Source organism: Salmo salar, chromosome 20 (genome assembly GCF_965601325.2).
Source record: "Salmo salar chromosome 20, fSalSal1, whole genome shotgun sequence".
In the NCBI taxonomy this organism is placed as follows: domain Eukaryota; kingdom Metazoa; phylum Chordata; class Actinopteri; order Salmoniformes; family Salmonidae; genus Salmo; species Salmo salar.
Window position 1 is genome coordinate 14,089,799 of NC_138310.1, and position 23,534 is coordinate 14,113,332.

The 23,534-nt window shown below is 42.4% G+C and overlaps 2 protein-coding genes across 10 annotated transcripts in view; one reads left to right on the forward strand and one right to left on the reverse strand.

The window, feature by feature from the left end:
* LOC106580097 (ARF GTPase-activating protein GIT2) overlaps positions 1-5,767 on the reverse strand; it is a 35,927-nt gene extending 30,160 nt beyond the window's left edge. For 2 of the 8 annotated variants that reach the window (XM_045702972.2, XM_082966203.1), the window contains exon 1: positions 2,060-2,751. In XM_045702972.2, the coding sequence (XP_045558928.1) occupies positions 2,060-2,114 (55 nt within the window). In that variant the 5' untranslated portion in view covers positions 2,115-2,751. Of the gene's footprint in view, positions 1-2,059; positions 2,752-5,638 lie in introns of those variants that run through there. The other 6 variants (XM_082966207.1, XM_014160758.3, XM_082966204.1 and 3 more) reach the window with 5 other exon arrangements.
* Positions 4,176-14,655, forward strand: LOC106580099 (ankyrin repeat domain-containing protein 13A). 2 transcript variants are annotated; one of them, XM_014160764.3, is made up of 15 exons: positions 4,176-4,841; positions 6,340-6,475; positions 7,005-7,129; positions 7,241-7,286; positions 7,378-7,521; positions 7,660-7,849; positions 7,964-8,030; positions 8,200-8,281; positions 8,541-8,602; positions 8,818-8,948; positions 9,383-9,540; positions 9,856-10,005; positions 10,235-10,404; positions 10,679-10,743; positions 10,859-14,655. In XM_014160764.3, the coding sequence occupies exons 1-15, from the start codon at positions 4,743-4,745 to the stop codon at positions 11,061-11,063; spliced, it is 1,830 nt and encodes a 609-aa protein (XP_014016239.1). In that variant the 5' UTR covers positions 4,176-4,742; the 3' UTR covers positions 11,064-14,655. The 2 variants fall into 2 exon arrangements, with proteins under 2 accessions (XP_014016239.1, XP_082822334.1); XM_082966208.1 differs by lacking the exon at positions 4,176-4,841 and adding an exon at positions 5,797-6,065.
* The last annotated feature ends 8,879 nt before the right edge of the window (positions 14,656-23,534 follow it).

Below are 23,534 nucleotides of genomic sequence, written 5' to 3' on the forward strand. Positions count from 1 at the left end.
GGAATCGAACCAGGGTCTGTAGTGACGCCTCTAGCACTGATATGCAGTGCTTTAGACCGCTGCGCCACTCAGAGCTCTATACCAGGTGGTGTCAGAAGAAGGCTCTAAAAATTGTCGAAGACTCCAGCTACCCAAGTCATAGACTGTTCTCTTTACTACCGCACGGCAAGCGGTACCATTCTACCAAGTCTGGAACCAACAAGACCCTGAACAGCTTCTACCGCCAAGCCATAAGACTGTTAAACAGACTATTTAAATGTATCCTTTTTTTTTTAATCAAAATTGGTTCTGTCAAAAAGTGAATGAATTTAAGTGTGGGGAATTCCATTGGGAACAGGTTGGTATGGGCTAGCCTACTTCAAAATAACCCTAGGCTAATGTATAGAGCTTAACCATGTCTCCAGGTTCAATTGAGAGAGAGCCGGCTATAAGACAAGACTACATACAGCTAGGTCCACTTATTGGCACAATAATTAGGTTAGGCCTATTTCCCAACAAGGATATCCAATATTCTAACCAAGCAGTGTTCCTCTTTTAACTAAGAACATCAACCACTGACAAATTACATCTAACCACCATGTTTAAAAATATATAAAATTGTTTTAGACAAATATTTCACAAAAAGGAAATGTGCAGATGCTTGTTCAATAGGCCTAAACTGATTTAAAACTCCCTATGATAGAAGAACCTACTGAGAGCAGTGGAAGAAGAGTACAAAAATAGGTGAGGCACATTTTATACTAAGTCAAATACAATAGCCACAATTCTCACTGTATCCTCAGCATCCAGTCAATTCACTCAACATCCTGTTTTTCTTCCTGTGCTCATTAGACATCACGTCATTCCTGTATGAAATAGTCTAAACATTATGCAAAACAACCCTCATAACACTTAGCCTAAATCTCTCACAGCGAAGCAGGACGTTATATGATTTCTACACATGTTGGATGAGCTCGTAGTGGATTTTCTTTAAAAACCACTGATAAAGAGCCTCTTAGTGGAGTGACAACATCAAATTGGACGGCACACCAGCATCGTTCTTAAATCGCAGGTTGACAGTTGGTTGATTTCCCCAAAATGAACAGCAGTGTGAGGTTGTAACTGGGGGACCCATCCAAAGTTCAGACGTGGAAGCAGTGTGTACCTGGTCAGCTGTTCTACTCTTGTCAAAACTCAGACCAGAAGGCAATTGAAGGGAAGCACCTCTAGGTAGTAGAATCTAAAATCATGACCACGGAGCAAATTCTTCTCCCCTCTGTCATGACTCTTCAGAAGCATGCAGCCAGACAGACACAGGAAGACAACCAACACCACTAAAGTGCCACAATCAGGTGTGCAAAAGGGCAAACACACTGAACTACACCACATTGTAACCATCTTCTGATATTTTATAGCAGAAAGAGACTTGATTGTTGTCTGTATCCCATGTCATACACATTTTACCTCGGCAGATGAGAAAGGAGATTTGCATGCCCTAACTTAAACTGAGACTAAGAGACAATGGCCTGTCTGAAACTGAACATATTACTTCCCTTGCCAACCCGATTAAAAACATTGTGGCAGCCCTTTGACAGGAAATCGTATTTGAAATGGCTATTCCTGCAAAATCAAAACACCACTACATTGGAATAACCGCACCATGATCACATCATGCAGACTTGCATGACTCACGCAAGAACTCCGGAGATAGCTTGATGGTTTATTTTATAACCAATGACCCAGTAGTAATTACATTTTACACTGTAGTTGATAATGTTGGCTTCATAGAGAGAAGACACCGCTTGTAAAACTGTCATAACTAGCTAGTTTACTTAACCTAGTCGCATGCTTACGTTTGAGCTCAGTGCTAGCTTCAAAAATCAATTATTTTACTGATCAACGCTGGGTAGCTAGAAGCTAGCCAAGCCATACAAATAGATCTATCAGCTATTACTTGCTAGCTAGCAAGTAAGCTAACAATAGCTGATAGATATATATATTAGCCATGTTAATAGAAGTATTCTGCCTGGATGATGTATGGCTTGGCTAGCTACCCACCTTTGATCAGTAAGTGACTTACCTGGGACACTGCAATCCGCGCAAACCTCACTATTCCTTAATCGTTTAGACATCATTTGTAGAGGGGAAAAAAAGGCCTTTAAAAAGTCAAGGGAATTGATGTGCTTCTATACTCATTTGATAACTGGGAAGAATTTAGCTACGCGAATTACATATGACCAGTTGTTTAAAAAAGCAGTTGACTGGCGAGGAGCAAAATAGTTTCCTCTTCAATCTTAGTTTCTTGCCCCAACCAAGCTACCGCTAGCTAGACTTCGCACAAGCAGCTGCGATTGTCAGGAAGGAAACTCTCTCTTGCCGCAAGTGGTCTGTAGCCGGATTTTCACTAGTTACTCCAGCCAGAGTCAAACCTCGTCTATTTCTCAAATATATCCTCTAAATATCTGATTTTAAACCAAAACATAAATCACAAAGCTAACCTTATACCCAACCCTAACCTCGATTGAAGACCCAAAAGCAAATTTTTGTTTTCATGAATTTTTACGATATAGCCAATTTTGTTGGCTGTGGTAACTAGTTAAAACCATGTAGCCGAGTGGTTACGAATTATCCGTGGACAGCAGTAACACTACATAAAACATACTTTGTAGATTGTGGTTAATCGGCAATCGCCCAATGTTAAACGACTAGTCATCTACTGACCTTCGTTTAATTTAAAAAATAGATTGTAAACTGGTAGAGTGTGACAAAGATTTGCGCAAGCTAGTACCAAAGATGATGGATAAATTAAGATAGTTCACTCAGGCCGTTTACCATTGACAAAAATGGTCAATTCCGGGCTACTTAACTCGGCGTGTCCATATACTCCAATGTAATAGCAACTGGGTCTAGTCTACTTAGTTCATTGACTTTCATTGAACCAGAAGAAGAAAAACAGCGAGTGGGGTGTCTCGCTTCCCCTTCCCTCTCTGCTAGTACTACTGTAGTACAAGTAGACTGAACAGAAAGCGAGACATCTTACTCCCTCATTTGTTTCAGTGGAAGTCAATTAACTAAGTAGACCAGTCCCAGCTGCTATCATATTGGTGTCTATGGGAGAGCCACCCCTTAACTACACTGGCATTTATATATTTTTCAATTGTAGAACTATTTTCATTTATCCACCATCTTTGCTATTAGCTAGTTGTTCAGTGGTCATGGCTAGAAGGCTTCCAGATTTTGTCAAATTCATTTCAGATTTGACGTTATGTAGCAGGTTAGGAAAATTAGATAAGGTTTTGGAAAAAAGTTGGGGTTTGCTATACTGAACAGAAAAATATAAACGCAACATGCAAAGTATTTGTCACATGTTTCATGAGCTGAAATAAAAGTTCCCTGAAACGTTCCATATGCACAAAAAGCATATTTCTCAGAAATGTGCACGAATGTGTTTACATCCCTGTTAGTGAGAATTTCTCCTTTGCCAAGATAATCCATCCACTGGACATGTGTGGCATATCAAGAAACTGATTACAGCATGATCATTACACATATGCACCTTTTGTTGGAGACAGTAAAAAAAACTAAAATATATATTTTTTAAAAGTGCAGTTTTGTCACACAACACAATCTTGAGGGAGCATGCAATTGGCATCCTGACTTCAGGAATGTCCATCCGAGCTGTTGCCAGAGAATTTAATGTTAATTTCTCTACCATAAGCCAACGTTGTTTTAGAGAATGTGGCAGTACATTTAACCGGCCTTACAACCAAAGACCACTTGTAGCCACGCCAGTCAAGGACCTACACATCTAGTTTCTTCACCTCCTGGATGGTCTGAGACCAGCCACCCAGACAGCTGATGAAAGTATTTGTCCGTAGTAAAGACCTTTTTTGTGGGGAAAAACTCATTCTGATTGGCTAGGCCTGGCTCCCGAGTGGGTGAGCCTTTGCCCTCACAGACCAACCGATGGCTGCGCCCATGCTCAGTCATGTGGAATCCATAGATTAGGGCCTAATTTATTTATTTAAATTGACGGATTTCCTTATATGAACCGTAACAGTAAAATCGTTGAAATTGTTGCGTTTCTATGTTTGTTCAGTATAAAAAAGAAAATAAATAAAACACTTTTGACGTCCATTTGACAAAAGCTGGATCCCTTCTAACCATGACCTTCGTAAGCGCTTGTTGTTGCTTTAAAGGGATGTGACGTCGGTGGTAAACATGATCACATGAATTGTTGTCATTGATTTGCAGTTTAATTGCGCAAATATGCACTACTTGAAGTAGTTTTCTATATTTACAATACTTGAATTATATGTACGAAAAAGTATTTGTATTTGGCACAAATTAGTAAAGCCTCGCTTCCCCGGCCATAGCGTAACATGGTCACGTCCTTGCTTGAAAGAAAATATATTTTCGCGAGGATTTTTTTTTTTTATAGCAAATATTGAACTTAAAAACGTGTCATTATTTAAGAAATATATGCATGTAATAATATGTATTCGTAAATATAGCCCTATATTGGTCTTTATCCTCAAATAGTTTATCTCAAACACCCCTACAACAAGTCTCAACGTGACACTTCCTTGTTTTTCGAAAAGTTTTATTCGGTAGTAGTTGGCTATCTATGGCTAGCACAATTTGACATGGATCCTGTTGAAGTGCATTGATTAACATTTCTTCACCTTTAAGGTTTAGCTTAGGTTGCCCATGGCTGTAAATATAGGCTAGATAAATTGAGAAGTTTAAACTAGTAGGGTAAGATGTTATCCGCGGCCAACGAAGATTTCAGGGTGAAGTTTCCACTACATTCCTTAGTCTGGGAAAATGATTACAGGAAATTGGAAAACGACTCAACAAAGGTAGCTATGTGAAAATATGCACAATGAGCTAGCTATAGGTACTTTTCTGTTTTGCCGCCTTTAGCTAACTAACTACAGATTTATCTGCTTCAAAATGTCTGAAGCTAGCTAGCATGTTACTAACTTGGCTACCTTGATAGCTAACGTTAGCTACTTGGCCTGACATGGATAACCATATACTCTGATTGGCGTAATTCCTAGGCTATGTATGCTCTGCCAGTTTAACCGTTCACGGAATGCCCTGTTGCATTATTGATCATATTAACTACAGTACACACTTCATTCAGCATAGCTAGCCGCCTTGTTTACGTTACTACTGGCTACTTTGCATGGGCTATGTCCTACTGTTCGACATCTGGCACAGGCTGACCACTGATTCTTTAAGTATATAAACGCCTTAAGAGCTTAGAAACTGTATTTTCCTACTATAATAACCTAGCTGAGAATTGAGATGTGGAGTGGATAATTATCAGCTAATCATAACCCCAAAATATGGTTGCTTTACTCCATTCTAAATGTTTTTGTGGTCAGTTGAGTATTTGTTATTAACAGGAAATGAGGGAGTTATTTTAACCTGAGCCGCGGTGAACCGGTCTATGGCCCGTGAAGTGCAAAAGTGGTGAGGGAGAAGCGCCCTTCACAAATGAATAGTAATCTCGGCTGCTCGGTCAATGCAGCATTTAGCCTCTTTTAGAATAGGAGAGTGAAATACACTCTCGTCTCTAACATGTAGGCTCAGCATTCTGGAACAGTCCCATTACAAGTTAGAATGTTGAACAAACTCCATTTCAACTTACTTCACCTGTTGTCTTCTGATTTTGACACCATGTCTGAGGTAATCTGATACAAAATATCCACAGGGAAGCTTTATCAATCAGACCTTCAGTATGCTGGTCTGTATATTGATTTGTATTTCCGGTTTTTATTTTCAATACTGACACAATTCGCACAAACACTTGCACAATATGGCCGAGCCAAACCGAACCACATGTTGTCCTGCACAATCAGCTGGCAAATTTTACTAACACTTCCAGATTGAGGAAACGTGCTTCAGATGATACGTTTGGTAACATTTGGCTATTGTTTACATATTGTGCAATGCGTCAGGAGATTGAAAATACAAGCGGCAGTACCTACCGGTGCTGCAAAAAGTTGGGTAAACAACACTTTCCTGTGTATACCCTCTCCAACTCAAAAGGACCAACAGCATGTACAACCGGTAAAGTAAGTGTAAATATTATTTTATTCAACATTCTGGCTTGATGGGACTCGTTTGTAAGCAGATTTCTTTCAGACTGAATATCCATGGGGAAATCTAATTCAATCACTTTTTACCCGGTGCAAACTCCTCCCACCTGGGTAACCCTGGCCAGATGATCGAATCTCCTCAGTGTAGCTATATCTTCCAGTGTGTATTATGTCGATCTCGAGAGTTTCTCTTTAGGTAGCTAGGCTATTTGTTTTTGAAGGCATTGCAATGCTTGTTTGTTTCTCTCAGAACGACGTCGAGGCTGTGGATCCCAGGGGAAGGACACCGCTCCACCTGGCTGTGTCGCTGGGCCACCTGGAGTCCGCGAGAGTGCTTCTGAGACATGGCGCTGAAGTTACCAAAGAGAACGCCAAGAATTGGACAGGTTAGGCAGGCTATCCTCCATTACATACTGCAATTCAGACCTCTGTGCTTTGCCTTCATTAGCCCTATAAATAGTATGCCAAATTCATGATATTTCTAATAATACATTTACGTCTGGATATTGTCTTTTTTTATTTATGGAATTAATAAAATAAAACGTATATGTAAATGTTAATTAATACCATGACTTTGGCAAACTATTTATATGGCTATGGCTTCATCTGACATGCCTTGGTATTGGACTATTTGTTGGTTGTTAAATTGTGTGATCAAAGTCACTTCCACAAATTGACCTTGGGGGTTTCCGTAACAGTTTCACACACTATGTACGCTTGAATCAGTAGGTGTCTATTCCAGTCGTAGTGGGACACTATTTCTTTCCACTGCTTCACACAATACCTCTTGTTACTACACACACAGCTTACTAGTTGATGCTGGCCGTAACAAATGTATACAAAAGGAAGAATTGTTATCACAGAAGTATGTTATATGTTAAAAATATCTTGTCATAAGCATGTGTTTGTGTGTAGTGCTGCAGGAGGCAGTCAGCACCGGCGACCCAGAGATGGTGCAGCTAGTGCTCCAGCGGCGAGACTACCTCAAAGCCTCCACAGCTCTGGGAGGAGTGCCTGAGCTTCTGAGCAAGATCCGTGAGGTGTTCTCTCTCTCTCTCTCTCTCTCTGTTTGCTCCCCTCTCTGAAATGTTTTTCACTCATCACAAAAAACTAAGAACTGCAAACTCAAGCCTCTTTTCAATCCCCCCCAGTCCCCAGATTTCTACATGGAAATGAAATGGGAATTCACAAGTTGGAGTAAGTTCTACTTGAAAATCCCCCTTTACAATTGGCCATGTGTGGATGTTTGCAACGTTGTTGTTTACATTGCTTTCCCATCCTTTCCCAGTCCCTCTCGTTTCCCGGGTTTGTCCCAGTGACGTGTGTCGGATCTGGAAGAGTGGGGCCAGCCTGCGTGTGGACGCCACTCTGCTAGGCTTCGAGAACATGACCTGGATCAGAGGTCGTCGGAGCTACATTTTCAGGGGAGATGGTGAGTCCCTTTTTCCCCTAAGTGAGGCTTACACACAACTGTGTCCTCCTGACCTCTGTTTTAGCAGACCTCATCTTTTATCTCGTCTTTTGCTCTGTTGGCGTATGTTTCATAGTGTGTGTTTGTGCCCATTGGCAGATGCCTGCACAGAGTTGATGGAGGTGAACCATGACGAACAGGTGGTGGACACGGAACGCTTTGACATCTCCAGGGAGATAGAAGACGTAACGCTGGACTCCATGCAACCTGCAGAACAGGAAGTGGCCAAGCGGCTGACCACGCCCATTGTCAATACCTTTCTGGACACCAGGGACATTGCTTTTGAGAGGCAAGACCCAAACCGTACTTTATCTTGTTTGTCTATTGTGTAGTATAATGTGTCTGTTGAAGGATGTGTAAACTTGTATCGGGATTTATAGTGACATGAAATTGTTTTTCACAGAAATAAATCTGGGATTTGGGGTTGGAGGAGTGACAAAACGGAAGTTGTCAATGGTTTTGAGGCTAAGGTTTGTGCATTTATTAAAGCATTCTTGTGTTGTTGATATTGAATTATTTTGTTGCTTGTCTAGGTTTGCTGACCTTATGCAAGTCCCTTTCTTTAATTTGACAAGATCTACAGTAGATTAACTATAGTATGCGGGTATACTGCACGAGTTGTCTTTCTTTTCATTGCAGGTTTTCACTGTGAACAATGTAAACGTGGTGATCCGGACGAGGACAGAGCATCTCACCGATGAGGAGAAGGCTAGAATAAAAAGTATACACACTATGATCCCTCAAGGAGGTGGTAGAGAGACATAACAGTTAGTCTGTATCTGAAATGGCACCCCGTTCCCTACGTAGTGCACTACTTCTGGCCTAAGAGACATGGTCCTTATCTCAGTGTTTAATAAGCAGAGTTGCAGTGTAATAACCCAGAGAGACCCGTCTCGGTTTAGAAGGGGACTTGTTGGAGACCAGCGCTCTGTCAGACACAATAACACTTTGTGTGGATTGTCTCTCTTTTTGGCTTCTAGGTGAGAGGAATGTTCTGGAGTCTCTTCTGGGCACAGTGGAGCAGCAGATAAGTGCTCAAGGGGTAAGAGATCAGCAGACCTGAATTTGAGGTTATTGCGGATTATCCCATCCAATTTTTTTATTACCTACATAGACAGAATCTTACTTGCCTATTTGGTTTATAACGTCTTCATTAAGAATGCTTCGTCTTGGTTCATATTGACATCAATAAGAACGGTGAACTTGGTTTATAATGGCTTCAATAAGAATGCTCTACTCTGGTCATATTGTGGATAGGACCTCACGCTGGAGTACGCGACAGCCAACAACCCCACCGCCATCACACCAGAGGAGTACTTTGACCCTGCGTTTGACCTTGAAGACCGAGACATTGGCCGGCCCATTGAACTTACCATCCGAACCCAGAAGTAAGAAAATTATGCTGCAAAACCCAAGAGAGAGTGAGGCTTTCTGATCAGAATTCATGTCATCAGAAGTCTTGTTTTTATAACGGGTTCCCTCTCAGTTCATATGAAGGTGTTGGTGTTAAGGTTTTAGCATAAGGGTGGTTGTATTGAGATGGGACTACTTTGCAGTGTGCATAATCTACAAATCGCCATATCTACAAATCACTACTCATGATGGGATCAAGATTAGCGATTCTGCGCTTCCTCAAACTGATCCCTCAAACACGATGAGAGTGTTTTCTGGTTCATATTCATTAGGCACCAAACAGAAGAAATCGGGACTGAAACAGGAGGGACTACCGTAACTTGTCCAATAAGAAATTCTTATTTTCATTTTCCGTTGCAAACTGTTTTGCTACGGTGTACAATAATGAATACCACCCTGATGTGTTCAGGTTCAAGGGTACATTGTGGATGAGCGAGGAACACCCCCTCTCCCTGGTGGAGCAGGTCACCCCCATCATCGATCTCATGGCCCGGACCAGCACCCACTTCGCCCGGCTGCGGGATTTTGTCACCCTCAAGTTCCCTCCAGGGTTCCCTGTAAAAATAGGTACAATCACACCTCTGGAACAGCGTGACGAAATGAGAATGTTTCCACAAAATGCTTGTGCCAATCAGCTCATTCAAGCACAACTGTATCAAGCGTCTCAGAGGAGGTCTGCTGATCAAGGATCAGTCCACCCTCTCCATATAACCTTATTCCTTGTGAACTAAAAGGCAAAACGGACCCCAAATCAGCACTCCTACTCTGAGACGCTTTATACATACACATATAAGGTATCGCAATGAAAAGCCCACCATAGAGGTGTTTGCTTATAGATAATGGGATCCGTGGAGTGACCCGTCTTTGTTTCCTCTCACACAGAGATTCCCCTATTCCATGTGCTCAACGCCCGCATTTCATTTGGCAGTGTCAACAAATGCAGTACGGGCGAACCCTTGGAGACACCCCCCTCCGCTGCCACACCCGAGGTGGAGCAGGTGAGGGAGGAGGGAGGCTGCGACGAAGCTTCAGGTAGGCAGAGCACGCCCATGCCGCTGACCAGGGTGTCTAAACATTCGTCCCCGTGGGGTCTGAACAAAACAAATCGCACATTTAGTCATTTTTCAAATGTATTTCTTCAGTTGCATCTAACAGATGAACAACCAATATTAATGTTTCTATCCATATCGCTTTTGGTCGAAATGTCAATATTAACAGCCACCCAGTAACATCATTCTGTATGACTGTTCCCTCCACCCAGTTCCCCCTCTATTCCAGGTGTGCCCGTCGGTGTTCGAGGTGCCCTCACACTACCGCCACCGAGGAGTGGGTGGCAGCCGCCACACGCCAGTGTCAAATCATGACGAGGAGCTACTGCAGTATGCCATCCACCAGAGTCTGCTGGAGTCCGGTGGTGGAGCCCTGGGACAGGTCCTAGATGCCACACACACACACACACCCCTCCTACTCATCTGTTTCACTCCCTATCTGGTCCTCTTGCGCACACGGCCATCCGCCTTAGTGTTCGTCGGTCTGTTCAGGAAGCTGCAATGTTGTAAAACTTCCAGATAGAATGGATTGCGTGGAAACAATATTGTCTGACATAAGGAATAGGGAACTCTGTCCGTTACATTTATGCAAGTTTTATCTGTGACGTGCCAAGAGTTTCACCTCGCTAACTCCACCTTTTTGTTTTGTCCTCTAGGAAGTGACCTGGGGGGATGCCAATGGTGACCTCACAGACCCCATACTCAGTAGCCAGAGTGACGGGTACATCAAGTATTCATGCATATCATTATCTACACTTTTCACTTTTGTCCAAAGTGACTTCCAGTTAGCACATACATTATATTCAGACTATATCCATATCCCTCTGTTGTTCCAGAAGCATCCCAGAGGGGGTGCTGGTGGACTTGGGAGACACCACGTCGAGTCAGGCGAGCTCGGGCACCTCGGCCTCCAGCCCCGACACTGACCTCCGCATGGCCATGGAGCTGTCGGCCCAGGCCCAGGCCGAGGAGGAGAGGAGGAGGAAGGAGGAAGAGGAGGAGCTGGAGAGGATATTGCAGCTCTCGCTCACAGAGAAGTAAAAAAAGGAAAATAGGAGGGGAAAAAATTATAATTAAGGCCATGCCTTGCCATAACTGCATTAACTTTTCGTTGATCAAGAAGCAGCCACCACCACTCCCCCAATCCGCCCCCTCCCACCTTCCTCCTTCACTACAATCTGCCCTGACCCCGGAAAAACATCCATGTAACATATGTCAAACAAAACCATCTGTATTTAATACTTTAATACCTATTTTTGGTTAAAAAAGCAACAAAAAACAGATATATTGCTATATTTGTATTTCTATATAACACTTAGGCTCTGTCTTAAAAGTGTAGAAGCTGTCAAATCCTTGATTCCTCCCGTCCTTTTAAAACAGAGCCAAAGCCACTCCGCTCTCCCGAAGAGGTATCCAGGTATTCTTTGATATTATTTTGGGAAGGATTTCCATTGGAGTGTAAGGGTTCCAACAAGTGATTGTGTTTGTTGGGTGTTGCGAAGATGGGGTTAAACTTGTGACTGGTAGCTGCTTTAGTTGTGGCTCTGGATGTTTGTTGTTTTAGAGCCCTGGGTCATGTTCATTAGGCACCAAATGGAAGGGAGCAGAATGAAACCGGGAGGGGCTACCTGCACATTTTCAGTTTCCTGTTGCAAAAAGTTTTAACATGTTTTATTTTTTTATTAAGATGACCCTGGAAATGGCATTCCAGTCACACAGCCATTCGAAAGATTGAATATCTCAGGGTTCCATTGTTCTACAGTCCATCTGAAACTAGTGAAAGTGCAGTATGTTAGTTTATTGTGGACACATCGAACATGGTTTTCTGGTCATCAATATGGATTTTTTTTCTACTTTGAACAGAATATCATCAAACAATATGACTTGCTGGTGCTTCCAACCCTTTTTCTTCTTGTGCTGCAAGAATTCATGTTTTGGATTCGTGTCGTCATTGACGCAATGTTAAAATGAAAGTGAACTACATGATCATTCAAACAGGTTTTGACTTGCCCCAGATACCAGGTTTTATTCAATTGGGATAAGGGCTTGTTATGTAAGAGGGGTTGATCTTGTTGGCCATGGTCACTGGGCACCATCAAGCATCAGAACCTCAACAAAGCAATAGCAGAAGCCGCTGTGCCTACCTGTGGATGACAAAGGAGCATACACACGGTTCAGTGGTGCTCGCAAACAAAACAAGGTCGAAACATTGATTATCGTAGGCTATCCATTGTCTAACACTTTTTCCTTTCTTAAATGTCAAAGAATCTGTCCATTAGACTTCAAACTCAACAGGGTTCTAAGGACTCCTGTTAGGGCTGTCTTTTTTTATCTTGAAACTACAGAGACCTGTGAACTGGGTGACGTGTGAGATCTGCTCCATGTAGCATCATCATTTTGTACTGAAGGGAGCGATCCCTTCTAACGTTCCCAATCCCAAATGGAGCTTACCTACAGTGCCTTCAGAAAGTATTCATACCCCTTAACTTTTTCCACATTTTTAGTTACAGCCTTATTCTAAAATTGATTAAATTGTTATTTTCCCCTCATCAATCTACACACAATAACACAATGCAGGTGCTTCTACACCTGCATTGCTTGCTGTTTGGGGTTTTAGGCTGGGTTTCCGTACAGCACTTTGAGATATCAGCTGATGTAAGAAGGGCTATATAAATAAATTTGATTTGAACACATAATGACAAAGTAAAAACAGTTATTTATGAATAAAGTATTCAGACCCTTTACTCAGTACTTCGTTGAAGCACCTTTTGGCAGCGATTACAGCCTCGTGTCTTCTTGGGTATGACGCTACAAGCTTGGCACACCTGTATTTGGGAAGTTTCTCCTATTCTTCTCTGCAGATCCTCTCAAGATTTGTCAGGTTGGATGGGGAGCATTGTTGCACAGCTATTGTCAGGACTCTCCAGAGATGTTCAATCGGGCTCTGGCTGGGCCACTCAATGACATTCAGAGACTTGCCCCGAAGCCACTCCTGTGTTGTCTTGGCTGTGTGCTTAGGGTTGTTGTCCTGTTGGAAGGTGAACCTTCGCCCCCAGTCTGAGGTCCTGAGCGCTCTGGCGCAGGTTTTCATCAAGGATTTCTCTGTACTTTGTTTCGTTCATCTTTCCCTTGATCCTGACTAGTCTCCCAGTCCCTGCCGCTGAAAAACATCCCCACAGCATGATGCTGTCACCACAATGCTTCAGCATAGGGATGGTGCCACGTTTCCTCCAGACGTGACGCTTGGCATTCAGGCCAAAGAGTTCAATCTTGGTTTCATCAGACCAGAGAATCTTGTTTCTCATGGTCTGAGAGTCTTTAGGTGCCATTTAGCAAACTCCAAGCGGGCTGTCGTGTCCCTTTTACTGAGGAGTGGCTTCCGTCTGGCCACTCTACCATAACGGCCTGATTTGTGGAGTGCTGCAGAGATGGTTGTCCTTCTGGAAGGTTATCCCATCTCCACAGAGGAACTCTAGAGCTCTGTCAGAGTGACTAATCTTGGTGGTTCCAAACTTCTTCCATTGAAGAATGATGGAGGCCACTGTGTTCTTGGGGACCTTCAATGCTGCAGACATTTTTTTGGTTCCCTTCCCAGATCTGTGCCTCGACACAATCCTGTCTTGGAGCTCTGCGGACAAATTCTTTGACCTCATGGTTTGGTTTTTGCTCTGACATGCACTGTCAACTGTGGGACCTTATATAGACGTGTGTGCCTTTCCAAATCATGTCCAATCAATTGAATTTACCACAGGTGGACTTCAATCAAGTTGTAGAAATATCTCAAGGATGATCAATGGAAACAGGATGCTTGAGTCTCATACCAAAGGGTCTGAATACTTTTATGTAAATAAGGTATTTCTAATTTCAAAAAATCTGTTTTTGCTTTGTCATGATGGGGTATTGTGTGTAGATTGCTGAGTTTTTTTGTTGTATTTAATCCATTTTAGAATAAGGCTGTAACGTAACAAAATGTGGGAAAAGTCAAGGGGTCTGAATACTTTCTGAAGGCACTGTATGCTCTTGTGCAGACCTGAGAAGATTTGATAGGTGTACGCGATATGGTAATGCATTTAACTTGCCCTCTGATGGGCTAGGGGAATAAGAAAATAAAAAAATCGTATTGCCAATTATATCTCCACAAGTGCGTAGTAGGGTGTATATTCCATTTGGGCTTGGGCCACAGACATGATTTGGTTGGGAGGATCAGTGTTCTACTGTTACCCAGGCCAGACCTACTAAAGACGGCAGAGAACATTTGAAATGTCTCATCTTTAAAGTTGTGATCAAGGGGCTTAAAAAAATGTTTCCCGTCCAGTGGTGTTGCTGGATATAATGAATTAACCAATGTAGTTAATTACACTGATAACCAACAGCACTTTGGACATGTTACTGATGCGTCTTTTCGTCTGTTTTCTGGGGGCTAGAGCTCAAAACGGCTAATGGTCAAGTTGCCAAGCAGAACATTCTCTAAAGTACCAGAGTTCACTTTGATTAGATTTCTGGGGAACAGTCATTTTACTGCTTTATTTGCTGGCAGGTAAGCTTTTTTTTTTAAGAATTCAAGAAAGCATTTGTTAACTGTGATGTTGGTTTCAAATTGTTTTCTTTCTTAAATAAATGCACTTTATTTCAATTTGGGTGAACTATGGCTTATTCTTTTACAAGTAGCTGTTTCCTAGCCTGCTTCTTTCTAAGAATAACAGCAGATGGCGCAAACCCATTCCTTTTTCTGATCATAACACAATCCTTAATTTGTTTTTCAGACACAAATCTGTCCTGATCATTGACCGTTGAATGACCCCTGAATTGCTGTATATTTCAGATTTTACCATTTTTACAGCACTGGATTAATTGGTCACACCAATGCCCTTTGCATTGTTTCATCAATAATCATTGGCATATATGGTTAGATTATCACATAGATCTATGAATGGATGGTATGTTTTGTTAGGCTAAATATAGTCACCGCCTTCATTCAAATCCTGACATCTGCTCTGTGCGTACCACACTGACCAATTAGAGCATCTGAACTGTTTACCGTAATCCAATTGGATGCTATGAGAATATTATGGTGGATATACACGGGCACCATATTGTGTAAGAGGAATCAACTCTGAAAATGGAATCTCAAATTCTATTAGCCCTCTCCATGAACTGAGAGCGATTATTCATAATCAGATACCTGTCATCTTTCCAAATGTCACATTTAAAAAAAAAAAAAAAAAAATTAGACACAAAATGAGCAACAGGGAAATGGTTTTGGTGTCTTCAACTATTTCTATTCATTATTGATTTTATTACAATTTGACATTTTAGTCGAGGGATCTGGTTTGAGGTAGGTTTTCATTTTAGATGCTTGTAGTAATGCTGTCACCTTGTGTTATTGATCTTTTCTAATCTTGACAGCATGTGAGTGAATACCAATTGTGAATCTCTTTGAAAGCAACAGCTACGTCATGGTGCCATACATGTTTTAAGCACCATGCAACCAGTCTCACTTCAATGTCTCCTGTAACACTTTTTAAAAAGGAAAAACAGGAAACCACAAAATATATAGGCATTTGAACACTAACAAGGTGATTACACACTGATGTAGCTTCCAAATGGTGAATAAGTACTGTGGAAAACTGCACAATTTACCTTGTTTACCTTTTTGGCAGCTATGAGAAGTCCTTTTTTCAATTATCCATTTACCGTAATTTCCGGACTATTAAGCGCAACTGAATATAAGCCGCACCCACTGAATTAAAAAAAATATATATATTATTTTGAACATAAATAAGCCGCACATGTCTATAAGCCGCAGGTGCCTACCGGTATATTGAAACAAATGAACTTTACACAGGCTTTAACGAAACACGGCTTGTAACAAAAATAAATAGGCTTTAACGAAACACGGCTTGTAATAAAATTAGCAGTAAGCTTTAGTCGTCTTTTTGCACTGAGTCAATTCCTCACGCTGCTGTTTCCAACGTCTTATCATCGACTCATTAAGACCAAGCTCCCGTGCAGCAGCTCTATTTCCTTTTCCAACAGCCAGATCAATCGCCTTCAACTTGACAGCTGCATCATATGCATTTCTCCGTGTCTTTGCCATGATGAGGGTGACAAAATGACTACCATAATCAGAATGATGGAAGTTTGAGAGCGCTCGATTTAATCTAAACGGTAAACAAAAAAGTTGTTTGACCTTAACCTGTTCGGCAATTTCATTGGTCTAATGAAAGCTTCATGCCGCCAAAAAACTGAGCACGTCACAGAATGTGTTTTTTTGGAGAAAACAAAATTTGAAAGCGGGAAAAATCCATATATTAGCCGCGTCATTGTTTAAGCCGCGAGGTTCAAAGCCTGGGAAAAAAGTTGCGGCTTATAGTCTGGAATTTACGGTAAGTGTATTTTCTAGCCAACTGTTACCTGATTTAAGGTATGCGTGCTAACTTGTCTAACTAACAATGATGATCAATGAGAAGCGGTCCCATTTTGTAAGATACCTTAATGCTCTGTCACAGCTTGGTGTTTGGGGTTCTTTTTCACATGCATTAATTCTTTAACTCTCAAGCCACCAGATGGCCCATCTCTAATATGCTTCTCTACTGCTCCAAGTTATCATTATTCTCCCAATTGGGAAATTGGTTGTGCAGTCGGGGTTCAAAAAACCCTTTTTTTTTTAAAAACCGTGACGACCATCGATATACACACATGAAACAATGAGATGGATAAAAAAGGAGTAATCATTGTGCAAAGATGCAGCAATAGATAGACATTTCATGGGCAGATTCAGAAAGTGAATGGCCTGTAGGATAAAAGAGTTATTGTATATGTTGCTATTGAGTTTGAGAAGTCTATCATGACCTGAAGGGAGAAGTGCAAAATGGTCAAGGAGGTGGTGACCAGGACAGTCTGATACCGTTAGTTCTCCTCACCATTCGCTTTCTGAACATCACTGAACTGTGCCTGTTGCATCCCGATGACCTCGCTGGCCACCTTAACCACCCTGTACAACCTATTTCTGTTGCAAACATTAAGATTGTCCAAACCAGGCCACCATCGAGAACATCAATACGGATTCAATAAAACTCCTGTAAAACAGTGTCATCATTGTCTTGCTGACGTTAAGAGTTAATCTTTCAATTTTTTATATATATTTTTTTTACAGATGGCATCTGTGTTCTCCTCAAACATCAACTTGTCCAGCACTGTTCCCAGGTACTTGTAGGTACTGACCAGCTCAAAATCATGTCCCATGACCATAGTGGGTGTGGGGTTCAGTGGCTGCCTTCAAGAGTCAATGGCCATACCTTTAGTTTTGGAGACATTCAGTTGGAGGAAGCAGTTCTCACACCATGACACAGTCATCTACCACAGGCCCATGCCCAGACTCTCCATCCTGTAGTAGACTGATGAGTGGTGGGTTTCGGCTCTCCAGGTGCTTGTAGAGGAAGTTGAGTAGGGTTAGAGTGACGTCCTCCATCCCTCGCTTGGCCCTGTAAGCAAACTACAGGGAGTCCAGGGAAAACTCAACCTGACGCAGTACATCCTTCTTGATTAACTTCTCAAAATGATTTAATCACCAAGGATGTCAGTGCCACTAAAGTCATTTATCACCTTGGGGAATTTGCTTTTTGCCACAGGAACAACAGTAGCATGCTTCCAGATTTTTAGGCACCTTCTGCAGCTCAAGTCATGTGCAGAGTTGTTCTGCACATGACTTAAGTACCTGTCCACCAATGTTGTTTGGTCCTGCGCTCTTTTTAACTTTGGTCTGTCTGAATCGGCTGGTGACACTGGATGCTAAATTCCATTTTGGGAGTAGCAATTGTCCTCATACGCATCTCAGTAATTCCTCCACTAAAGTTCTGATTGTCAGATCTGAGATAAAACCATTTAGCTCATCAGCCAGTCCTTTGTTTGAGTTAAAACCATCAACCTGTATCATCTTGTTTCCCTTGTCTTGTAGCCCAACCACAGTTCTCATTCCATTCCAGGCAGCCCTCAGATTGTTGCTACTACACAATAAGCCCTTCAAGGGATAAGTAGTACAAATTTTGCTAGGATTGCTGTATTTTCACAGAAGGAGATGTAACTGCAGTTCATCTATATTGGCGCTATAGAGACTCAGAGTCTGGGATTAAAAAGTTTAAACCCAGAATATAGTAAATATGCAAAATATAATTATAAAGATGACCTAATGTAGAGGAATAAAGTTCAGACAACTTTTAGATTTCTAAATATATATCCCTGGGAAGGTTAGTATTTGAATCAAATCCAATCTCCATCTGGTGGTTTGAATAGAGGGCCAACAATGGGGGCATGTGTTGATCCCTCCCTCGGGCTCTTGGCACATGCCCAAATTGCTTGGGACATGAGCAGAACTCCTACTCTGAGAAGCTTTATGAATATGGGCCTGGGTCCAGTTTTCCACCACTTTAACATGAAAGAAGGGACCAGATCCAACAAAGCACTCTGTTTCCATGACTTTGGATTAAGGGGATGAGTTCACTCAACCACCTTAACCTGTTTTTTAATGAATGTAAGAACGAATGTAAATCTGATGCTCATTGATGAGTGGTGCACATGTGAAAAGAGGCTTAGTTGAATGGCATGCCCCCAAAAATTACTGTTTGTCTGTTGCCCTCTCATTCACATTTACACTGATGCTTCAGTCCATGTCTCAAACCTGAATAACTGTTAACATTTTTAAACATTTATAAGCAGTTAATAAGCATTTAAAATATGTAAAGCATTTAGAGTGGATTATTGAAGAGTTATAATACACTGAACAAAAATATAAACGCAGCATGTAAAGTGTTGGTCCCATGTTTCATGACCTGAATAAAAGATCCCAGAAATGTTCCATGTGTACAAAAAGCTTATTTCTCTCACATTTTGTGCACAAATTTGTTTACATCCCTGTTAGTGAGCATTTCTCATTTGCCAAGATAATCCATCCACCTGATAGGTGCGGCATATCAAGAAGCTGATTAAACAGCATGATCATTACACAGGTGCACCTTCTGCTCTAAAATGTGCAGATTTGTCACACAACACGATGTCACCGATGTCTAAAGTCTTGATGTAGCGTGCAATAGGCATGCTTACTGCAGGAATGTCCACCAGAGCTGTTGCCAGAGAATGGAATGTACATTTTTCTACCATAAGCCGCCTCCAACATTGTTTAAAAGAATTTGGCAGTACGTCCAACCAGCCTCACAACCGCAGACCACTTGTAACCACGCCAGCCCAGGACCTCCACATCTGGCTTCTTCACCTGCGGGATCGTATGAGACCAGCCACCCGGACAGCTGATGAAATTGTGGGTTTGAACAACCAAAGAATTTCTGCACAAACTGTCAGAAACCATCTCAGGGAAGATCATCTGCGTGCTCATCGTCCTCACCAGGGTCTTGACCTGACTGCAGTTCTGCGTTGTAACTGACTTCATCGGGCAAATGCTTGCCTTCGATGGCCACTGGCACGCTGAAGAAGTGTGCTCTTCATGGATGAATCCCAGTTTCAACTGTACTGGGCAAATGGCAAACAGCGTGTATGGTGTTGTGTGGGCGTGAAACAACTGACGCCGGAGACAAGAAGCAGGTACGGGGAGTTGACATTTAATTAGGAACAGACAAAGAGCAAGACAGAAACAGTGTCAGCCCACGGATATACAATGACAAATGATAATCAATGCGGCAGCGGGGAACAGAGCTGGGGAACTGACAAATATAGGGGAGGTAATAAACAGGTGATTGAGTCCAATAATCGCTGATGCGCGTGACAGGGGGAAGGCAGGTGTGCGTAATGATGGTGGCAGGAGTGTGCAATGCTGGGGAGCCTGGCGCCCTCGAGCTCCAGGGGGAAAGAGCGGGAGCAGGTGTGACAGTACCCCCCCCCCCCACGGGCGCCACCCGGTGTCCCTCCTGGGCGAGCCTGGCGCTGGACAAGCCGGCTGGGCGTGAGAGCCTGGCGAGCCGGCTGAGGCATAGGAGCCTGACGATCCGGCTGAGGTCTGAAGGCCTGTCGATCCAGCTGAGGCGGGGGAGCCCGATGATCCGGCGGAGGCGTAGCAGCCTGACAAGCCGGCTGGGCGTAAAAACCTGACGATCCAGCTGAGGCCTGACGTGGGATGTGCGCCTTCCGAGCCAACCGGTGCACGAAACCTCTCGAGCCAGCTAGGGTGTGTCAGCCCGATGAGCTGGCTTAGGCACCCCCAGTTCAATCAGTGTTGTGCCCCGGACCCGACGTCACCACCATCCGGAACGTCAGCACTCCCAGATGCTTTGTATGATGGCTGCTGCATTCTGTAATGACCGACGCCAGAAATGAGAAACGGGTACTGGGAGTTGACATTTAATTAGGAACAGTCAAAGAGCAAGACAGAAACAGCGTCAGCCCACGGATACACAATGACAAACGACAATCAATGCAGCAACGGGGAACAGAGCTGGGGAACTGACAAATATAGGGGAGGTAATAAACAGGTGATTGAGTCCAGGTGAGTCCAATAATCGCTGATGCGCGTGACGGGGGGAAGGCAGGTGTGCGTAATGATGGTGGTAGGTGTGCGCAATGCTGGGGAGCCTGGCATCCTCGATCGCCAGGGGGGAAGAGCGGGAGCAGGCGTGACAGTGCGAGCGGTTTGCTGATCTCAACGTTGTGAACAGAGTGCCACATGGTGGGGTTATGGTATGGGCAGGCATAAGCTACGGACAACGAACAATTGCATTTATCAATGGCAATTGGAATGCACTAAAATACCGTGATGAGATCGTGAGGCCCGTTGTCATGCCATTCATCCGCCATTATCACCTCATGTTTCAGCATGATAATGCACGGCCCGATGTCGCAAGGATCTGTACACAATTCCTGGAAGTTGAAAATGTCCCAGTTCTTCCATGGCCTGCATACTCACCAGACATGTCACCCATTGAGCATGTTTGGGATGCTCTGGATCGAAGTGTATGACAGCGTGTTCCAGTTCCCGCCAATATCCAGCAACTTCGCACAGCCATTGAAGAGAAGTGGTACAACATTCCACAGGCCACAATCAACAGCCTGATGAAGGGGATGTGTCGCGCTGCATGAGTCAAATGGTAGTTACATCAGATACTGACTGGTTTTCTGATCCACGCCCTACCTTTTTTTTAAGGTATCTGTGACTAACAGATGCATATCTGTATTCCCAGTCATGTGAAATCCATAGATTAAGGCCTAATGAATATATTTCAATTGACTGATTTCCTTATATGAACTGTAACTCAGTCAAATCTTTAAAATTGTTACATGTTGAGTTTATACTTTTGTTCAGTGTAGATAAAGTGTTACCCAATTATTTGGGTCATTTACACACAGCATGCCTGGAGAAATGTGAGTCTTTAAGTAAAGGAAGCTAATGTTTATGTCACTCAACACCCACACACAGTATTTAATTCACTTAATGAATTTTGCCAAAATAAAAACCAAAATAAACAATGACTTATGTTTGTTTCCCTTTTAACAGCAGAACCTACAGTACCTTCAGAAAGTATCCATACCCCTTGACTTACTACACATTTGTTGTGTTACAGCCTGAATTCAAAATGGATTCAATATTTTTTTCTGTCACCCATCTACACACAATACCCCATAATGAGAAACTGAAAATATATTTTTAGAAATGTTAGCTAATTTATTGAAAATTAAATACAGAAATATCTAATTTACTTAAGTATTCACACCATTTTGCTACGACACTCCAAATTGAGTTCAGGGGCATCCAATTTTCTTTGATCATCCTTGAGATGTCACTACAACTTGATTGGAGTCCACCTGTGGCCAATTCTATTGTTTGGACATTTGTATTTGTATGTATTATGGATCTGCTGCCTTACTCTTCCTGGGGTCCAGCAAAATTAAGTCAGTTATACATTTTAAAACATAACAATACATTCTCATAACAGATTTCACAACACATTAAGTGTCATGTCTCTCTTGGTCGAGGATCCAAGACCTCAGATCAGCTTGGCAAATGGCTGACAGATAGCCAGACCCCCTCTCTCTCACAGGAGAGGGGGGCTGGGCCGGTTGTATGACATCTCACGCCAATCGTAAATCTTATGCAGCAAAGAACCCTCTCCTGCTCTTCAGTACCAACCAAAGGAATGCCTTTGTCCCCCAGGAAACTTTTGCCACCAAAACTATAACGTCCAAAAAAGTGAATATTGGAACAATATTTCTAAGATAGGAATGTTAAGAATGGTTAGTGGGGATGTAAAGAATGGGTGTCATGCCATATTGCTTTTCATTGTGTGATGTTATTAAAAAAACTTAACCCTTTGGCTGTTAAGTTTCCATCCATTATGATGTTAATACAATACGAATAATGATTAACCTATTTTTGTTAAGATAGGAATGTGATTTTAGTTTTCTAACGAGATCAAAGTTTTCATGTCCCTTGCACATTAACTAAGCCACACCCGAATGAAGTCAGAAGAACGTGTCAGTGTGATGGAACCGCTCTTTTCGACCAGAGTGTTTAAAAGGACTCGTTAAGAATTAACATGTGGACCAAAAGACATGAGACCATGGTCCACACGTTGAAATGGTTCGAAACTTTGAACTGAGACCAGCAGATGTGAAGCCGTGGCCACACGTTGAAATGGTTGGAAACTGAAACTCAACACGGGGTGAAGAAACACTCACTAAACCAAAACATTGAGTCTGCAGCTGTGCATGTAAAGGGATCTAGAACTTTGACTAAAGACACAAGGTGGGAAGGAAGAAAATCCCATCTCAGACAATCACAGAGTATCTGTTCTATTTGAACACTCCACAATAAGACCAAAACTAAGAAGGACATTGTGACCTCTGGTGGACAACCAGAGCCTTACACCCATCGAGCCATTCCCCATTGAAGGATCGATTGGTTTCAATAGAGAGACGACAGATAAAGACAGCTACACGTAAATACATTGCATTTCTTACCAAACGACGGCTCGTGTGCAAGGTATATGGTTACTGTGAGCGTAGTTACCAAATGTACGATAAATGTCCCCGCCCCCTTCTCCCTATCTCTCTATTTTCCCCACCCCCTTTTACATCTTTGTGTAATAAGCCATCATATCTTGTCAGTCCACTAGGGACTTTTGTCTCATGTACAGTAGAAGTTGGAAGTTTACATACACCTTAGTCAAATACATTTAAACTAAGTTTTTCACAATTCCTGATATTTAATCCTAGTAAAAATTCCCTGTCTTAGGTCAGTTAGGATCACCATTTTATTTTAAGAATGTGAAATGTCAGAATAATAGTAGAGAGAATGATTTATTTCAGCATTTATTTCTTTCATCACATTCCCAGTGGGTCAGAAGTTTACATACACTCAATTAGTATTTAGTAGCATTGCCTTTAAATTGTTTAACTTGGGTCAAACGGTTCGGGTAGCCTTCCACAAGCTTCCCACAATAAGTTGGGTGAATTTTGGCCCATTCTTCCTGACAGAGCTGGTGTAACTGAGTCAGGTTTGTAGGCCTCCTT